General features: G+C 35.9%; 2 protein-coding genes across 52 annotated transcripts in view; one reads left to right on the plus strand and one right to left on the minus strand.

Annotated features, from left to right (window-relative positions):
- Nucleotides 1-4,960: 4,960 nt before the first annotated feature.
- tnni1c (troponin I, skeletal, slow c) lies at nucleotides 4,961-14,124 on the minus strand. Of its 2 annotated transcripts, NM_001045382.2 has the most exons (9): nucleotides 13,965-14,031; nucleotides 13,824-13,843; nucleotides 13,710-13,713; nucleotides 13,528-13,563; nucleotides 13,377-13,418; nucleotides 11,169-11,300; nucleotides 10,760-10,849; nucleotides 7,277-7,459; nucleotides 4,961-5,157 (listed from the first exon to the last, which is right to left on the minus strand). In NM_001045382.2, exons 2-9 carry the CDS (start codon nucleotides 13,832-13,834, stop codon nucleotides 5,056-5,058), a joined length of 600 nt encoding a protein of 199 aa, NP_001038847.1. In that variant the 5' UTR covers nucleotides 13,835-13,843; nucleotides 13,965-14,031; the 3' UTR covers nucleotides 4,961-5,055. The 2 variants fall into 2 exon arrangements, with proteins under 2 accessions (NP_001038847.1, XP_073785669.1); XM_073929568.1 differs by lacking the exons at nucleotides 13,710-13,713; nucleotides 13,824-13,843 and having other exon boundaries at nucleotides 13,957-14,124.
- Nucleotides 14,125-18,580: 4,456 nt separating this feature from the next.
- Nucleotides 18,581-20,337, plus strand: part of c2cd5 (C2 calcium dependent domain containing 5) — a 66,057-nt gene continuing 64,300 nt past the window's right edge. For 49 of the 50 annotated variants that reach the window (XM_021467604.2, XM_073928944.1, XM_073928945.1 and 46 more), the window contains exon 1: nucleotides 18,634-18,864. The gene's annotated coding sequence lies outside the window, so the exon portion shown is untranslated. Of the gene's footprint in view, nucleotides 18,865-20,337 lie in introns of all 50 variants that reach the window. The other variant, NM_001351711.1, reaches the window with a different exon arrangement.

Raw genomic sequence — 20,337 nt, forward strand, 5'->3', positions numbered from 1 at the left:
ATATTGTATAAAGAGAGCAATTGTTTGCTGGATAATTGACTTTGTGGTGGTTTAGTAAATTTTCAGTAAATTTTGCTCAATTTAGAGAGGGACCAAATGTTCTCTGAACTGAGTAAATTTTACTCTGAAGATTTTACTGTGTAATATCACCAACCATTCCCATTTTATTAAGGTGTCTCCATATAAATGGCCCACCCTGTACATTACATTATAGAAAATAGTTGGTGGCTCATTCTGCTGTGGCAACCCGTGACTGATAAAGGGACTCAACTGAAAAGAAAATCGATGAATAATCAACAGAATTATTGAAAGAAGGCACATTAATGAAACTAGCCTTGACAAAACTGAAGGGTGCCAACAGTTGTGTCCGCCTGTGTCATTTTCAAAGCCAATAAATGGACCGTAAGCTCCAAAACAGCATGTAATTCCAGAGCGTCTACAAAGTTATACAATGACATCCATCTGCTGCTGGAATGAGCTTGTGAAGGGTTAAAATAAGCCCAGGAGTCTCTGGCTTCCCTCTGTGTGGCTGTTTAAATTCTGTAAATGCCTTTTAGTTTTATACGTCGGGTTATATTTAGCCAAGGTTTGTGTCTGTGCATTTATTTGGAGTTGAATACGTGCCGTCTCAGGTCTACAGTCTGCTGAACTCAGCTCACCTTACAGTGTAAAGTACTGAGATAGACACTCATTATCTCCGTCAACTGTTTAAACTTTGACATGTTCGACGCTGGCTTCTTGCAGGTTAATATCAGTGTGAAGGTTTAGGTTTGTTGTATAATGAGAATAAAAATGTGCATCATAGAGCCTAGGACGTGGGTGACACGGTGGCTTAGTGGTTAGCACTGTAGCTTCACAGCAAGAAGGTTGCTGGTTTGAGCCTCAGCTGGACCAGTTGACGTTTCTGTGTGGAGTTTGCATGTTCTCACTGCGTACATGTGGGTTTGCTCCGGTTTCCCCTACAGTCGAAACACATGAGCTATAGATGATGAATTGGAGAAACTAAATTTATGAGTGTGTGTGTGGTTGTTTCCTAGTACTGGGTTGCAGCTGGAAGGGCATCTGCTGCGTAAAACACATGCTGGATTAGTTGGTGGTTCATTCCGCTGTGGCAACCTCACACTAGCTTATCCTTAAATCTAACAATTCAATTCATCTTGATTTCTATCGCACTTTTACACTGTGCATTGTGTTAAAGCAGCTTCACATAGATTAAGTTGTTGTAAATGCAAACCGCTTCAGTTTATTTGTCTTCAGTTGTCATGTAATACTTTTTTTTTAATTTTTTTTTTTTATTAGAATATGCAAAACTCATACAAATACAAGAAAACATCAACAGATAGCAAATACAAAGCAACAAAACAAAAACAAAACAAAAACATCAACAATATAGTCAGGTACTGGTATGTGCGTGAGTGTGTGCATGTGAGTGTGTGTATGCATGTAAAGGTAACTTGGTGGACAGGTCAGAGTACATACATTAGGAACAATAACAGTCAATAAATGAAGCAAGTGTCACAGATATAGATAAAACATATAGAAAGAAACCAGTCAGAGGTAGGGAGTAACAACAATGCTTATTAATGTATGATAGTAAATATGAGAGTAAAAAGAGAGAAAGGACAACAGTAATGACTGACAACAATAATAATAAATCACAAGTGCTACACCAACTACTACTACTACGGAAAGTTACTTATATTACAACTACTACTGCTTCTACTACAGCCACAACCACGACTATTACTACTAAAGTGTCTGATACTACTACAACGACTACCACTACTGATACTACTATAGCGTTTGCTACAACTAATACAACAACGTCTACTGCGACTACTACCACTACTACTACTACTACAATCACTTCTACTACATCTACATCAACAACATCTACTACTGATATTAGAGTCATGTTTTCTGATGACTCTGCAATTGTAGGTTATATAAGGAATCATGATGAGAGTGAGTATAGGTTGCTTTTAAAAAGTTTTGCTGACTGGTGTGATATGAATTATATTTGTATGTCTTAATTTAAACACTAGTAAGACCAAAGAAATTATTGTTGATTTTAGTAGACATCCATCACAAGCGGTGCCCGTAATTATACAAGAGTCAGAAATTGAGATCGTTTCGTCATATAGGTACCTGGGTGTATATTTGAACAACAAGCTCGATTGGTCTGAAAACACAATCCAGGTGTATAAGAAGGGTCAGAGCCGCATTCATTTATTAAGACGACTGAGGTCCTTTGGTGTGTGTCAGATACTGTTAAAAACTTTTTATGACTCTGTGGTGTCTTCTGGGATTCTGTATGCTGTAACCTGCTGGGGAGGGGGACTGTTGGAGAAGGAGAAAAACAAATTAAATAAGCTCATAAAAAGGGCAGGTTCTGTTGTGGGGTGTGCACTACCTACCATAGAAGAGATTGCACAGGATCGAATGCTGGACAAATTTGTTAGTATAATGAACCACGATAGTCATCCCCTTTATGATACAGTCCAAGCGTGTGCAAGCTCTTTTAGTACAAGATTAATTCAACCCCGGTGCTACAGAGAAAGATACAGGAAGTCTTTTTTACCAACAGTGATCAGATTGTATAACCAAAGTCATACCAGATGAATTGTGCTGAACTTGAATTAGATATTGGATATGTACAAGTGTTTACTCGTTGTTTTTGGAACCAAGGTGTGCAGTGTGAATGTAATCTTATTATTGTTTTTATATGTATGTAACTTATTTATCTATTTTTAGTATGGAGAGCTCTGCTGTGACATGTGAATTTCCCTCCGGGGATTAATAAAGTCAAACTAAACTAAACTAACTATTACTACACCAAAAACGACTACTACTACTACTGTAACAACCACACCATTACTACTTCTGCTACTACTATACCAATGACATCTACTACTACATGAACTACAATTTCTATAATCTCCGTAACAATTACTCAATAACAATCGATACTATTACAATGACTACTACTTCAACTACTACTACTACTACAACTACTACCGTTACAACTACAACAACTGCAACCTTACTAATGATAATGGTATAAATACTTGTAATAATGATAATGATAGTTGTCATGTAATACTGACTCTAACATTTAAATAAAACTTATTTTAATTTCACAGGACTGTTAAAGGATTTTTATTTCCAAATTTGCCGTCAGAATGCACATTAACACAGGCTGATGGAAACCCAGCTGCAGTCATGCTGTCCTGAGGTGATAAACTATTCTTTCCTCAATAGAGCACATCTACACCATTGTCCATAGTGTGTGTGTCTGCCAAACACACTCACATCAGTCATCCAGTGTGCGTCTCTTTGTCACCCTCAGACAGCTGTTGACCAAATAAATCACTAACTTCTGCTGTCCTTGAGGACAAACACACCGGCGGTCACACGGTGTGAATATCTGAGCCACTGTCATCTGCTCACTCATACTGAAGAGGAGGACAAACTGTCAATCTCTGTCTAGTGTGTGTTAAAAATATTTGTCTGTTTAGAAAGCAAGAAGGTTTCTGGTTCGAGCCCCGGCTAGGCCGGTTGGCATTTCTGTGTGGAGTTCGCATGTTGTTGGTGTTGGTTTCCTCCGGGTTCTCCGGTCTCCCCCACAGTGCAAACACATGTGCTATAGGTGAATTAAGTAAACTAAATTGTCCATAGTGTATGTGTGTGCATGTGAGAGTGTATGGGTGTTTCCCAGTACCGGGTGGCAGCTGGAAGGACATGCGCATTCTAAAACGTATGTGGCCTCTGATAAATAAGGGACTAAGCCAAAGGAAAATGAATGTATGAATGTGTATGGGTGTTTCTCAGTACTGGGTTGCAGCTGGAGGGCATCCGCTGCGAAAAACATATGCTGAAATAGTTGATGGTTCATTCCGCTGTGGCGACCTCACACTAGCTTATTAATATCCTTAAAACTAACATTCAGTTCAATCAACCTTTCCCAGTACTGGGTTGCAGCTGGAAGGGCATCTGCTGTGTAAAACATATGCTGGAATAGTTGGAGGTTCATTCCGCTGTGGTAAACTTTGATAAATAAGGGACTAAGCCAAAGGAAAATTAATGAATGAATGTGTATGGTTGTTTCCCAGTACTGGGTTGCAGCTGGAGGGCATCCGGTGTGCAAAACATATGCTGGAATAGTTGACGGTTCACTCCACTGTGTAAAACATATGCTGGAATAGTTGGCTGTTCATCCCGCTGTGGTGACATTTGATAAATAAGGAACTAAACCAAAGGTAAATATATATGAATTTTTATGGTTGTTTCCCAGTACTGGGTTGCAGCTGGAGGGCATCTACTGCATAAAACATGCTGGAATAGTTGGCAGTTCATTCCACTTTGGCGACCTCACACTAGCTTATAAATATACCTAAAACTTACATTTAGTTCAATTCATCTTTCCCAGTACTGGGTTGCAGCTGGAGGGTATCCAGTGCATAAAACATATGCTGGAATAGTTGGCGGTTCATCCCACTGTGGCGATCTCTGATAAATAAGGGACTAAGCTAAAGAAAATGAATGAATGTGTATGGTTGTTTCCCAGTACTTGGTTGCAGCTAGAGGGCATCCAGTGTGTAAAACATATGCTGGAATAGTTGGCGGTTCATTCCGCTGTGTAAAACATATGCTGGAATAGTTGGCGATTCATCCCGCTTTGGCGACCTTTGATAAATAAGGAACTAAGCCAAAGGTGAATGAATGTGTATGGTTGTCTCCTAGTACTGGGTTGCAGCTGGAGGGCATCCAGTGCGTAAAACATATGCTGGAATAGTTGGCGGTTCATCCCGCTGTGGCAATCTCTGATAAATAAGGGACTAAGCTGAAGGAAAATAAATGACTGATGCCTCGTGTATTAAGTCTTATTATGTTTTGGGAGAAGCTTGGGCCATTTCTGCTCAAAGAAAAAACTTGTTGGGTGAATAAAAGGAACTTTAAGTCAGATTTTTAATTACATGTGATTTATTTTGACAAACACACACACAAACATTTACATAATTATACACACTGCCATATATATATACACTCGTGTCTTTACTGTCCTCCACCAGCAGCATCAAACATCTTCTTTCTGCCCTCCATTCCAGACATGGCCTCCACGTTCTTCCTCCAGTCACCCACTTCTGTGGACATAACCTGACCAACACACGCACACACACACACACACACACACACACACACACACACACACACACACACACACACACACAAAGTCATGGACAGACACTGAAAACAACTTGCTGTTATTCAGAACAGTTTGTGAAAAGTCTTAGGACTATTGTAAAACTATTATGCCAGACTATTTGCTCCAAATGTATTATTATGTCTGATCGCCTCAGCAAAAAGGTCGGCTGGGTTAGTTGGCATTTCTGTGTGGAGTTTGCATGTTCTCCCACCATTGGTGTGGGTTTCCTCCGGGTGCTCCTGTTTCCCCCTCAGTCCAAAGATATGTGCTATACGTGAGTTGAATAAGCTAAATTGGCTGTAGTGTATGACTGTGAATGCAAGAGTGTATGGATGTTTTCCACTGTTGGGTTGCGGCTTGAAGGGCTTCCACTGTGTAAAACATATGCTGGATAAGTTGATGGTTCATTCCGCTGTGGCGACCCCGGATTAATAAAGGGCTTAAGCCGAAAAGAAAATGAATGAATGAATAATATAATAAATGCAGATTGATTATCATTTATGCTGCGGTTTGCCATATTTGCCCAAATTCTCATCAATGAAATGCGAAAGAAAATAATATTTGTTTATAATTTATTATTTTTTGATACTACATTAAATCATATAATTTATTTGACTATATTTTAATATATAACAATACTTTACAGTCTGGGAATACAGTAAATGGCAAAACTCAACTTGCATTAAAGTTTAAATATACACTCACCGGCCACTTTATTAGGTACACTTGTCCAACTGCTTGTTAACACATATTTCTAATCAGCCAATCACATGGCAGCAACTCAATGCATTTAGGCATGTCGACTTGGTCAAGATGATCTGCTGCAGTTCAAACCGAGCATCAGAATGGAGAAGAAAGGTGATTTAAGTGACTGAATGTGGCATGGTGGCTGGTGCCACTCCTGTCATTTAAGAACAGGAAACTGAGGCTACAATTCGCACAGACTCACCAAAATTGGACAATACAAGATTGGAAAAACGTTGCCTGGTCTGATGAGTCTCGATTTCTGCTGCGACATTCAGATCGTAGGGTCAGAATTTGGCGTCAAAAACATGAAAGCATGGATCCATCCTGCCTTGTATTAACAGTTCAGGCTGGTGGTGGTGGTGTAATGGTGTGGGGGATATTTTCTTTGGGCCCATCAGTACCAATTGAGCATCGTGTCAACACTACAGCCTACCTGAGTATTATTGCTGACCATCCCTTTATGACCAGTGTACTCATCTTCTGATGGTTACTTCCAGCAAGATAGCGCACCATGTCATAAAGCATGAATCATCTCAGACTGGTTTCTTGAACATGACAATGACTTTACTGCACTCAAATGGCCTCCACAGTCACCAGGCCTCAATCCAATACAGCAACTTAGGATGTGGTGGAACGGGAGATTCGCATCATGAATTGTGCAGCCAACAAATCTGCAGCAACTGCGTGATCTATCTTGTCAAAATGGACCAAAATCTCTGAGGAATATTTCCAGTAGCTTGTTGAATCTATGCCATGAAGGATTAGGGCAGCACTGAAGGCAAAAGTTGGTCCAACCCGGTACTAGTAACGTGTACCTAATAAAGTGGCCGGTGAGTGTATTATATATTATATTATGTTTTATTTTAATTTATAAATATATTTTACAATGTGGTACTACAGTAAATCACAAAAAATCTACCTGTATAAGCGTTTAAAATATATTATATTATATTATAATTTATTATATTATATTATATTATATTATATTATATTATATTATATTATATTATATTATATTACTAAAGTTTTCAAAAATGCAACTGTTAGTAAATATCAGTACATGCATTAGCTCATGTGGGAACATTAAAGGAACTTTTTTTTTTTTTTTTTTTTTTAATAATAAACAAACATGATCAATGATAATCTCTTTTCAGAATAATTACCAAAACTATCTTATATGAAAAGTCAAAAGTAGATGCATGAGAATAATGAGGATTAGTAGTGTAAATGTCAATTATCATGCACAAAAGTATACTTTATATAGTACTTCAACACTTAAAAGATTGTTCTCAGTTTGCTGTTGATGTAGAGGTGTAACACTACCTTCTCTTGTTTGATGTCCTCTTTCTTGACAGATTTGAGGTTTGCTCGGAGGTCCATGGAGCCCTTGTGTTTGGAGCCCAGCAGTGCCCTCATCATCTCATCTGCAGACACTCTCACCTTCCTGAGCGCCGGTTTCTTAAACTTCCCTCCCAGATCCTGCACCTTCAGCTTCAGTTCATGAATCTGCCCACATACACACGTATATATTGTTCACGGTGTTGCACCTAACCCCACCCCTAAACCCAACCGTCATTGGGGGATGAGCAAATCGTACTAAATTGTATGAATTAGATCGTACGAATTCATACGAATTAGCCACTAAATCAAAAAGTTACGAATTGCAGTGAGATTGTGTTGGCATTTCAGTAAAATCGCTTGTTATATGGCCTTATACCCCAGGCCTATCCTTAACCCCAACACTTTAAACAATGAATGTCTAAACACCCCGTTAAGTGTGCTTTTTAAGCAATTTGATTTACAAGGCCACGAGTCATGTCCTCATAAACCAGCTTAATACAGCACAACTAGGACATAACAGTGTCGTTATACACTTGTCGCCTCATAGACCACACACACACTCAGTTTACAGCACATAGAGTTGACTTCAGGGCCGGCCCGTAGCATAGGCAGTACTATAGGCAAATGCTAAAGGCGCTGTACATCCGTTTAAGCAGTCGCAATATGCGTTTAGACGGTATCAAGCTCGCGCTGAGCGGAGCTCTCAGTAAGGGACCGTCGGAAAAGTGCTAGTTTTTCGCCTTTTTTTTTTTTTCTCCGCTCAGCGCGAGCTCCCGGCTAAACACATAATGCGAGAGCTTAAACGGAGCAGTGGTCGTAATGTCGAGTGAAAAAAAAGAGATAAAGACAGCTGTGAAACATAACCAGCTTTGTCTTTTTGTAGGAAACACACTTTAGATCTTTTTAGGGTAAGAGGTTTTGAAGTTATTGCCGTCTATCACTGAATGTTTCAGGAATATCGAAAACAAAACCAACTGGTGATTCGGGAGTGTTTAAACAGACAAATACACTTAAAAACATTTAAACGTGCCTTCTGCGTGTTTTATTTTAAACACAACTAATTTTCTCTTAAATGAGCGCAAACAGTTACTAAAGTAGTCGAATGCTTTCATTATAGATCTGTTCATTCTTACATGAACACCTCTGTTAATGTTATCAAACAAAACACAATGAGAGATTCATCTGCTGCTCTTCACTAAATAACTATAGTAACTTTAATCAATATGCAAATACAATTAAAAGTGAACTAGATTTTAAAGCTTTATTTAATTCTGGATAGGCCATTGATTTTTAAAGGCTAAACCTTTTCTTTTATTGTCAATATTTTCTAATATTTGCTATGTATTCTACCATTTGAAGCTATTTGTTGTCCCATATTTTTTACATCCCAACGTTGACAGATTGCTAATCAGTAAATAGCTATAGTGCTATCTGTTAGTTTCAACGTCAGCTAAAGTTTTGGAAGGGCATTGATGTGATAGAAAATAGTAATAGTAATGTAACTACCCCCATCATTCCTTCCTCAAGCAAATGTGTAAATATTAGATCTATTCAGCAATAGCGTTGTGGAGTAACTAGTTACATGTAACAGTGTTACGTAATTTAATTACAAAATAAAAGTAACAGTAATTAGTTACAGTTACTGAGAAAAAATGTGTAACTAAATTACAGTTACTTGTGAAAAATGTTAAAGATTACAAATAGGATTACATCCAAATATGTTGAATAATATTAATCTGTTGCTTTGCCTGTTTTTGATATGCATGATGCCTTCTGCTAAGGCTATTTGTTAAAGAGCTGCTATTCTGATGCTTTTTGATTTGTTTTCCAGTTTGAGGATTCTTTGTTTTTGCTGTTGTTTATTATAATTTGCTTCTGTTTGGTTCACCATATTATTTACAGTAAATAATTGAAGTGAACAATTCTGCCTTATGTGTTTTATTAACAATTTTATTGATCACCCTGCTGAAAAAAACAGCTTAAACCAGCCTAGGCTGGTTGGCTGGTTTTAGCTGGTCGACCAGGCTGGTTTTAGAGGGGTTTTGGCGATTTCCAGGCTGGTTTTCAGTCATTTCCAGCCAGGTCTTAGCTGGTCAGGCTGGGAGATGACCAGCTAAAACCAGCTTGACCAGCCTAGCCAGGCTGGGAGCCCAGCCAAAACCAGCTATGTCCAGCTTAAACCAGGCTGGTCAAGCTGGTTTTAGCTGGATTTAGCTGGTCATTTTCCAGCCTGACCAGCTAAGACCAGGCTGGAAATGGCTGGAAACCAGCCTGGAAATGGCCAAAACCCCTCTAAAACCAGCCTGGTCAACCAGCTAAAACCAGCCAATCAGCCTAGGCTGGTTTAAGCTGGATTTTTCCGCAGGGCACTAAGATGTGATTGACTTTGATTAAGGTTGCTTCCATTTAAAATTTAAAATAGCAAAAAAGCTTAGATGTAATTGTATTGCAAATGCCACAAAAATCATCCTGCACAACTAACAACATTTGTGATTTTGTTTTGTAAAGTCACACCCGCTCAGTGTAAATGCTTGAAAATGATTTAGCTGAAAATATCCATTAGAAACCTAAAAGTAATCAACAAGTAATCAGATGTAATCAGTTACTTTACTTTTATAAAGTAATCGAAAAGGTACACTACTTATTACATTTTAAATAGGGTAATTCGTAATCTCCCACATAGCAAAATTTCTCTGGCCCAGCTCTGGCCCACACAATCAGGTTTTGCTTGGCCCACATGCCGCAGTGAATTACGGTACATGACTGGACCAAATCTGGCTTCCAGACAAGGGCCAAACACAGACCATATCTGGGCCAAGTCTCAGCCAAGTTAATAACTCATAACTGGGCCTGAACTGGGCCAGATAGGTTGGTGTGTCACGAGTGCAATGAAATTGATAAACCCATGGAGTGATGCGCTTTAGGCACACTATGGGCACGCTTTTTCTCAAAGTGACCTGATTGGTAGAATTTTTTTTCTTTACTCAAAAATGATTTTAGTGTATTTTAAATGTGGGTCAAGACTGGCCAAACTCACATGGCCCACTTATCAAATTTTTACATCTGGGCCAAATACTACGTTTTTCATCTGGCCCAAATCTTGTGTGCCGCCTTAAAGAAGGTGCCACCTCTGCCAAACCCGGGCCATGATTGGCCCACATGCTGTATGCCAGTGCCGGATGAATGCCTGCTGTGCCAGCTTTATGCCAAATCTGGGCCAGAAATCTTTACTACTAGGGCTGTAATCTATTACATTTCCAAAGTAACCTCCCCAACACTGTTCAGCAATAGCGTTAACTGCATTGGCATATTTATCTGATGTTTTCCCAGCTTGTAGTAGTCGATCAAAAAGCTATTTAGTTTCTTATGACTATATGTTCACTAGCATTGGAGTTTACTGCGATGTGACGGGGCGCCACCTAAAATCTGCCAAATTGGTTGTGGCCGGGCCTGCTTCATACTCACATCTTTGTTGTTTTTAACCACTTTGGCCTCAAAGTCGTATCTCTCCTCGTCCACACTGTCGATTTTGGCATGGAGCTGCCGACACAGTTTCTAGAAATGACACAGCAAGAAAAGGTTTTCAGCTTCCCCTTTTTGTGATTTCATCCTCATAAGAAACTGATGCATTCAAGCAGATATACAGTTGAAAGCAACATGCTTAGCCCTCCTGTAGTCAAATATAATATACTGTCATTGTGGCAAAGATAAAAGAAATCAGTTATTAGAGTTGAGTTATTAAAACTATTATGTTCAGAAATGTGTTGAAGAAAATCTTCTTTACGTCAAGCAGAATTTGGGGAAGCATATTCAGAAGGGCTGATAATTCTGACTTCAACTGTTCTGTATGTGACTGGGTGATTGTGTCTCTAACCTGCAGCTCCTCCAGCTGAAGGCCTGTTATTTGAAGAGGTGGAAGTTTCTCGCTCAGATATTTCACCTTTTCTTCATCCCGACTGACCTTCTCCTGCTCCAACTCCTCCATTGCTCTCTGGAGCAGAAGGATCTGATGAAACACACATTGCACATGTAAGTTGTTTAGCATTTTTTGACACACACACACCTTTACTGCTTCTCATGGAGTGTTTCTTCAGCCTAATTGAAAGAAAACAGCCAAAATATACTTAAAGGGTTGCTTTTTTCACACTTCATCAATTTTTGTTTATGCATTTCAATTATAATATGCATTTTTTAAAGGCTTGTTGTTATTTTCTCCTGCACTGAGAGATCTTTACAGTATTGTAAATATGAATATTCATATAAAGGTTTTTACAGTGGCAAATCAACATTTTAATTTAATTAATTTATTTTTTATAATAAAATGAATATTTAAACTTTAAAAAAAATTCTTACTAATAATTATTCTATAATTCTTTTTATCTTTTTATTCTAAATGACATGGTTATTTTTATTATAATAAAATGAATATTTATAAAATTATATATATATATATATATATATATATATATATATATATATATATATATATATATATATATATATATATATATATATATATATATTTTAATATAACTATTATTAATAATTCTACATTTTTTATCATTTTATTCCACAATGACATGGTTATTTTTATTATTAAAATGTATATTTGTTAAATTATTATACATAATATTATCATTGTATTCTACATTACATGGTTCATTTTATTACTATTTTTATTATAATAAAATGTATATTTAAATTATTTTTTATTAAAAATTGTTATTATTATTATATAAAATGTTATCATTTTATTGTACATGACATGGCTAATTTATTATTTTTATTGTAATAAAATAAATATTTTTAAAATCATCATTAATAATTATTGTTCTAAAATGTATCATTTTATTCTACAATGATAAGGTAATTGTTTATTATTTTTATTATAATAAACTGTATATATTTTAAATTATTATTACTAATAATTATTATCATATACAATTTAATCATTTTGTTCCAAAATTACATGGTTATTTTTATTATTAATTGAATTAGTTTATTATTTATTAATTGTACTATTTAATATTATTATTATTATTATTATTATTATTATTATTATTATTATTTTCTATAATTTAATTATTTTATTGCACATGACAAGGCTAATTTCTTCTTATTGTTTATATATATTTTTAAAATTATTAACAATTAATAATTATGAATAAAATTATTAACAATTATTATTTTATAATTTTTTATCATTTTATTTTACATGACATGGTTAATTTCTTATAAATTAAAATTTATAGTGTTAACAATTATTATATCAAATGTTATCATTTTATTCTACAATGACATTGTAACATTTATTTATTTGTTTGTCTGTTTGCTGTATTTTATGAATTTTGCAGTAAAAAACATTTATTCAAAACTTTGATGTCAAACCAACAATATACAATATTAAATCTGTTTGTGCTAGATGTATGCAAATTAGCACAATAAATAATAATATATTAAATATTGTATTTATATAGTATATGCGTTATTTATTGCACTAATTTGCACACATCTAGCACACAATAATGCATATATTATATAATTATTCAATAATGGCTAATCTTGTATATTATCATTATTATTATTATTTCTGTATTTTACCTTGTGTATTATTTATTGCTGTTGATTACTTTTAATTGTTAGAATATTTATTATAATTATAGAAATGTGGAATTTATAAAAATATGGTGAACTCGATCTGTTTTTTTTCTTTTCTTTTTTTTTCCATGTCATATAGCCAAAGAAGCTGAAATGGCCATAAAGTAAAATCCCCTCTATCTCTCAATAATTGCTGTATTACATAAGAATGTCTATATTACATTCAATAACGACATGTTTAAAATATAATTTACATATTTAAATATGGTGGTTTGTTCCACTGAGGCGACCGCTGATAAATATGAGATAGAGCTGAAGGAAAATGTATAAAAGAATATTTAAATAAAACAAAAAAACTTAATTTAATCAATCAAATAGTATAAGGAAGTACCTTAAATAACCTTTCATTATTTAGTTTTTACTGTATTTACCTGCAGTTAAAGTAAAACACACATACTGTACACACACACACACATTGCTCTACCTTCAAAGAGAGTTTTCGAGATGCAGAGATTTTCGATTTTGGCTGAAAAAAAAAAAAAGAGGAAATAAAATGTACTTGTGCATTATTTTTCTGTCATTTAACACAATATAAAAATCACAATACTAATATATCACAATATTCTAATAAATACCTTGGCTTGAACCCGCGGGCCCAATGGCTGAGGTGTCTGTTGAACACACAAAATAAAGCGTATTAAAAAATAGATCAAATATATCCAGTATAAATCACATTATTAGCATCATTACAGTTTTTTATCCTTTATTTGAAGTCAAATCAGTTTTAAAAGTCACATAAAACAGCAAAGTCACTTACATCGCTGCATATTTCATTTGTTCAAGGTTGAGAACAGAAAAATAGAAGAAAAGAGTGGCGTCAAAGACATCAAAATACAAATATTTGGCCACAAAGGGATGAAAAATGACTTACTCGTCTGCCATTGTGAAAACCTGCTGAATCAAATATGAGGAATTAAAACATATAGAGTCGATACAATCACAAGACTAGATAAATAAATGTCTTCTGTTATGTTGTATGATTTGAGAGCTGTGTAGGAAAGAGCAGTGTTACCTGAGGAAGTTGCTGGTGGGGTCAGAAAGCTTCTGGAAGCACAAAGGACAGACACAATTGTTTTTATGTGTGAGTGGCGGCAGCTTTGTAAATATAGCTCACAGAGAGAGAGGAATGACAATGAATGGGCAGCTGTCCTCAACATTTCAGAGACGCGTGTGTGTGTGTCCTATGGCACAAGGACAAAGCAATGCAAAGCCCACTCTGAATACTTTTTATATGCAATAGAGCAGACAAAAATGGCACATGTTAAAATGTGGAAATCAAAAATGAACACAAAGAGAAGAATTTTGACTGAAAAGGATTGTAAATTACTAGAAATGGCAGGTTGTTGAGGGGATATTTCACCTATAAATGCATTTTCCTACTATTTACTCTCTTTCAAGTGTTCCCAAACCACTGGTTCTGTTAAAGACAAAAGAAGATATTTTGAAAAATGTTGGAAACCAGTAGCCATTGACTTCAATGGTATTATTTTATAATGTTTTTACCATTTTTTTTTAAATATAATTGTATTTTGTTTTCGAAAAATTACTGTTGAAGACAAAAAAAGACATTTTGAAAAATGTTGGAAACCGGTAACCATTGACTTTTAATTTACAATTTTATTTCAAATGCTATTTCTATTTTCTATATATTACAATGCTATTTCTATTTTCATTCTGTGTTGAAACTGCTGTTGAAGACCGGTTACTATTGTCTTCAGTGGTATTATTTTCTACTGCTTTCAACGTTCTTCAAATGAATATATTTTTTTGTTTGACAGTTATTGTTGAAGACAAAAGAAGATATTTTGAAAAATGTTGGAAATTGGTAGCTTCTTTACGTCAATGGTATTGGTTTTACTGTTTTCTTTGAGTTATTGTATTGTGTTCAGCAATTACTGTTGAAGACAAAGGAAGATATTTTGAAAAAAGTTGGAAACGGGTAGCCATTGACCTCAATTGTATTACGTTCTACCATTTTCAACACTCTTCAAATGATTATATTTTGTGTTTTGTGTTTTTGGAAAGAAGAAACTTTGAAAAATGTTGGAAACTGATAGTCATTTACTTCAATGGTATTACTTTTTACCGTTTTCAACATTCTTTAAGTTATTGTATTATGTGTTCAAAAAAGTACTGTTAAACACAAAATAAGATATTTTGAGAAATGTTGGAAACTGTTGCTATTGACTTTATTGGTAGAATTTTTTTACCATTTTCAAATTTTTTTTCAAATAGTTTTTTCTGTTTGATAAATTACCGTTGAACACAAAAGATATTTTGTTAAATGCTGAAAACAAGTAGGCGTTGACTTCAATTGTATTATTTTCTTACGTTTTTAATTATCTTCAACTGATTGTATTTTGTATTCGACAAAAAACTGTTAAAGACTAAAGAAGATATTTTGAAAAATGTTGGAAACCGGTTGCTATTGACTTTATTGGAAATATTTTCCACCATTTTCAACATTCTTTAAATGATTGTTTTTTTTGTGTTCGATAAATTACTGTTGAACACAAAAAAAGATATTTTGAAAAATGTTGAAAACTGGTAGCCATTGACGTCAATGGTATTACTTTTTACAGTTTTCATCATTCTTTAAGCATATTTTGTATGCTTTCAACATTCCTCAGATTATCATATTATGTGTTTGACAATTACTGTTGAACACAAAAGAAGATATTTTGAAGAAAGCTGAATACCTGTAACCATTGACTTCAATAGTAGAAAGAACTAAATTTCTTCAAGATATCTACTTTTGTGTTCAATGGCAGAAAGTACAATAAAGATGTGTATCTGAAACGTACACCAAAACAAACCCTAAGCAACATATTTCAGATGAACAAAAATGTGCAGCGCCATCTAGTGGCATTGTGATCTGAAATGTACCCGGAGCAATGTATTTTATGCAAAATGTATTTCCAATGTAAGGGGGTTGACTGTTTTGGGATTGTTTTTTAAGTATGACATCCAGTGATTCTTGTTTTAAATTTGCTTGACTTGATTTGAGTTGTATATAAACATATTACATGTAATTAAATTTTAGCAAGTGTCTTCTGTAAACAAGTAAAGTTAAAGGGGGAAATCTGCATTTGGCTATCATTTTATAAATCCTTAAAGGCCGCTTTTTCGTCTTTGACTTGTTTTGAAATCTGGCAAAAATGTAACAGCGAGCTTAATGGATCACCATATAAAGTCCTTTTGGATTTAGCGAGGGGTCTATTTATTCAGTAACCTTTCCATATACAGAGACCTCTCAGTGGTTCCTCTCATCTGACTGACAAACCCAATGGCCGAACAACAGTTTTGGCAGCTTGGGGTGTCAGGAATATCTGTCATGCACATTTGATCCAATATTAGCGCATTTCCACCTAAGGCAGCTCAATGAGGTGAAAACCCCGCTGATCCAAGGCTTCATTTAAAACTAAGCCCATATTTACGACATATTGAATTGATCCCTACAACAGAAGCACATGAACATACTGCTTATACTGCTAAAATATACTGCTAAAACACACACACACACACACAAATTGCATGGTCACAAAAGATGCCAGCGAATGCTCTCTAAGACAATTGCATACAAAAATAGTCTTTGATGACAATATGTCAGGTGTGGAATTGATGTAACGTGATGCCTGCTTATGTAAGAGTTAATGTTAGACACAAACTAGGTCATTTCTGTCACTCTGTAGACCCCAACGGACATATTTACAGGGTGTCCACAGGGTCTTAAAATGTATTAAATATCAAAAAGCTCAATTTTAGGCCTATAAAAGTCTTAAATTCACTGAAATATTGACTTGCAGGTTTTAAATCTTTTTAAATTGGCCGTAATTTTCCATTGAACATATTAAGCTACTCAATCAGACCAACAGCAATACAATTACTAACCATCCACAAACTTTTAACAAAACTCCATTTAGCAACATCGTTTGATTATCTTCAATAGGATTTAGCTCTGGGCTCTTGCTGGGCCACTCAAGGACATTCACTGAGTTGTTGTGAAGCCACTACATTGATATTTTGTTAGTGTGCTTTGGGTCATTGTCCTGCTGGAAGATGAACCGTCTGAGGTCAAGAGCACTCTGAAGCAGGTTTTCATTCAGGATGTCTCTGTACATTGCTGCATTCATCTTTCCCTCTATCCTGACTAGTCTTCCAGTTCCTGCTGCTGAAAAACATCCCCACAGCATGATGCTGCCACCACTATGCTTCACTGTAGGGATGGTGTTAGCCTGGTGATGAGCAGTGCCTGGTTTTCTCCAAACATAACACTTGACATTCACTCCAAAAAGTTACATTTTAGTCTCATCAGACCAGAGAGTTTAGTTTCTTTTTGTCAAATTCCAGCCAGGGAGTGGTCTTCCGTCTGGCCTATTAAACATACAGGGCTGATTGGTGGATTGCTGTACAGATGGTTGTCCTTCAGTAAGGTTCTCTCCTCTCCACAGAAGTACGCTAGAGCTCAGACAGAGTGACCATCGGGTTACTGATCATCTCCCTGACTAGGGCACTTCTCCCCCGATCACTCAGCTTAGATGGTCGGCCAGCTTTAGGAAGAGTCCTGGTGGTTCCAAACATCTTCCACTTACGGATGATGGAGGCCGCTGTGTTCATTGGAACTTTCAGAGCAGCAGAAATTTTCTGTAACCTTCCCCAGCCCTGTGCCTCGAGACAATTCTGTCCTGGAGGTCTACAGACAATTATTTTGTCTACATGCTTGGTTTGTGCTTTGACATGCACTGTTAACCCTGGGACCTCATATAGACAGGTGTATGCCTTTTCAAATCATGTCCAATTAACTGAATTGACCACAGATGAACTCTAATGAAGCTGCTGAAACATCTCAAGAATGATCCTTAGTAGAGCAACTGATCTCCCATGCGCAAGGTCGCCGGTTTGGAGCGGGTTGGGTGGCGAAGGACCAGTGGGGTTACATTAATGGCACATTGATTGTGTTACTTTTGTCCACACAGGAACTCTTGCCATTTAAACCTGATTTACTTTTCATCTGAAAAACTCAAAGATTTCAAACTTAAGGGTGTGTTACTGCACTAAATAATGATGATTGATCATTAGTGTGATGTATGAAATGAGAACACAACTTGTAAAAAGGTAAAAAAAAAAGGACCACAATTTACTTTCTGCACCTAAAAACTGAAATTCTGAATGTGCTATTATAGCCTGGAAATCAAATGTTGTCAGGGCTTCGAGAAAGTCGCTGTTACTTTCGTCCCACTGTTTGTAGGCTACGCTGGTTTCTTGAAATTTCTTTGGAAGTTCTACATGAAAATAGTTGTGCAGTGGCCCACTTATTAAGTGCCTCTATGCTTACATGGCATATGTATGTGTGTATGCACAGGAGGAAACCAGCGGATCACTCAGTAGGGCAGCAGTGTGTAATAATAGTAGACTAATAAAGCCTGGCTGCAGCATCTACTGGCTCTGAATGCAATAGGATTAGTCTGTAAGACTCTGACTTTTAATCCTCAACACTTGTGGAAAAGTTCAGTGCTTATTTTTGTGTTGATTTTACAGTGTGAAGATGTAATACACATGTTTAAAGGAGGACAGTGGGAAATATTAAAAATGAGCACACATCTGACCCATAAACACACGTGCGTGAGGTGTCAATGCCCGTGACCCGGATGTGCTCTGACGTGCGCGCGCCCGCCCCTCCCACCTGCGCGAGCGATGCGCCTGATTCTGAGACGTTTCAACTGACAGACGATTTTATTTCGCAAATTAGCCGTATAAACGGCAACATTTCGACATGAACGTGTTAAAAATGCCTGAGAGAGTCGACGCCTCGCCTTCCTGAGATTGAACCATGACAGAAGAAGCGTTTTAATCGGAGCGAGGGTCGATGGCGAGACTTTAATGTCAGATTGAGCCGCTAAGGTGAAACTCTGGTGAGCTGACAGGATCAAAAATGCTACAATAATCTCATTTTCCGGTATAGTTTGTGAAGAGATCTTTCTATAAATACGCCTTTGTGTCTAATCTACTACTGCTGTGGGGTATAAACAAGGTGAATGCAGCGAAACTGTTACTGCAGTCATAGAGAGAGATGTGGTTAACGTTACATATTATTTATATAAAAATGATCATTAAATATTTCCTCCGAAGGATTTTGAGGTTCTAAAGTGTTATTTAACGTTAAGTTATGTGTAACTTTAATGTGATTACTATATATTTAAAAAACAAGCAGCATGGTGTTATTTGCTAACCGTGAGGAACCCATGACACGTTAAAAATACAAATAACCCATAGAGGTAACGTTAAAGTAAGTTAGGTTTTATATTCACATATTCGTTCATTTTTAACAGTGGCAACTTGTGGAACAATCCCTATATTGTTTATTATGCTATTATTATAAATATTTAGTCTGAAATCGCATGCAAGAATGATAGCTAACATTAGCACTAATTAATTGGCTGTAAACATGTCTAATGTGCTAATATGATTTCCCTATTTTGACTTTACAAAGAATCCTTTCTGAAAATATATTATGAAGGTGAAAGTCCGAATGTGTGAGTATAAAAACAACTTTACCTTATACACTTATAGTAATAAAAAGTACACATTTCTAACTATAATCAGTATTTCGCAAAGATTGTGTTATCGTCGTTTTCTAATGTGGTTGTTTGCATGAAGAAGGTAACTTACGATTATGCTGATGTGAACTTGTAGGTGAACATTTATTATATGAATTTTTATTGATTTTCGTTTGTTTTTCCTATTTAATATTGGATCAAATTTGTTTATTTCTGACTCCACGAACAGATCTAAGATTTGAGGCACCACAAAATGGGAATTATTTCACTTAATTTGTCAATTAATTTGGAAGTAACCTAATGTTAATAAATAAATTACTAAATAAATTAATAAATAACATCAGTTAAATAAATCTAATCTAAAATTATCTAAAATTTATGTACACTTGTATGTAAGTAAGTATATATTAGAGCAGGGGTGCCCAAACTCGGTCCTGGAGGGCCGGTGTCCAGCAGATTTTAGCTCCAGCTTGCCTCAACACCTGCACGGATGTTTCTAGAAAGCTTAGTAAGAGCTTGATTAGATAACCCAGGTGGGTCTGATTGGTGTTGGAACTAAACTTTGCAGGACACAGTCTTGTCCTGTATTAGGGCTGCTCAATATCAGAAAAATCTGATATTGTGATACTTTTTTGTGATAAATATGCCTATATGAGCACAGCTTCATAAGACGGTTTAAATAGCTCTATTTAGCACTATGTGATGGTTTTCTGGGGAGCCTAACAGTATTCAGGTACAGAAATTGAACACAATACAATAAATGCTTTTCTTACTTTGTCTTCTTTCTAGTCCAAATACCTAAAATTCTTAGATCAAGTAGAAAAAAAT

The sequence above is a fragment of the Danio rerio genome, chromosome 18, assembly GCF_049306965.1.
Source record: "Danio rerio strain Tuebingen ecotype United States chromosome 18, GRCz12tu, whole genome shotgun sequence".
In the NCBI taxonomy this organism is placed as follows: domain Eukaryota; kingdom Metazoa; phylum Chordata; class Actinopteri; order Cypriniformes; family Danionidae; genus Danio; species Danio rerio.

What these genes read in the sequence shown, in the direction of transcription:
- tnni1c (XM_073929568.1), bottom strand. Translation starts at nt 14,109, where the DNA reads ATGTTGAGGACAGCTGCCCATTCATTGTCATTCCTCTCTCTCTGTGAG. An exon ending in CTCGAAAACTCTCTTTGAAG is followed by an intron (nt 11,301 to 13,376) that starts GTAGAGCAATGT and finishes GTGTTTCATCAG; the next exon opens with ATCCTTCTGCTCCAGAGAGC. An exon ending in TGGTTAAAAACAACAAAGAT is followed by an intron (nt 7,460 to 10,759) that starts GTGAGTATGAAG and finishes GTATGTGGGCAG; the next exon opens with ATTCATGAACTGAAGCTGAA.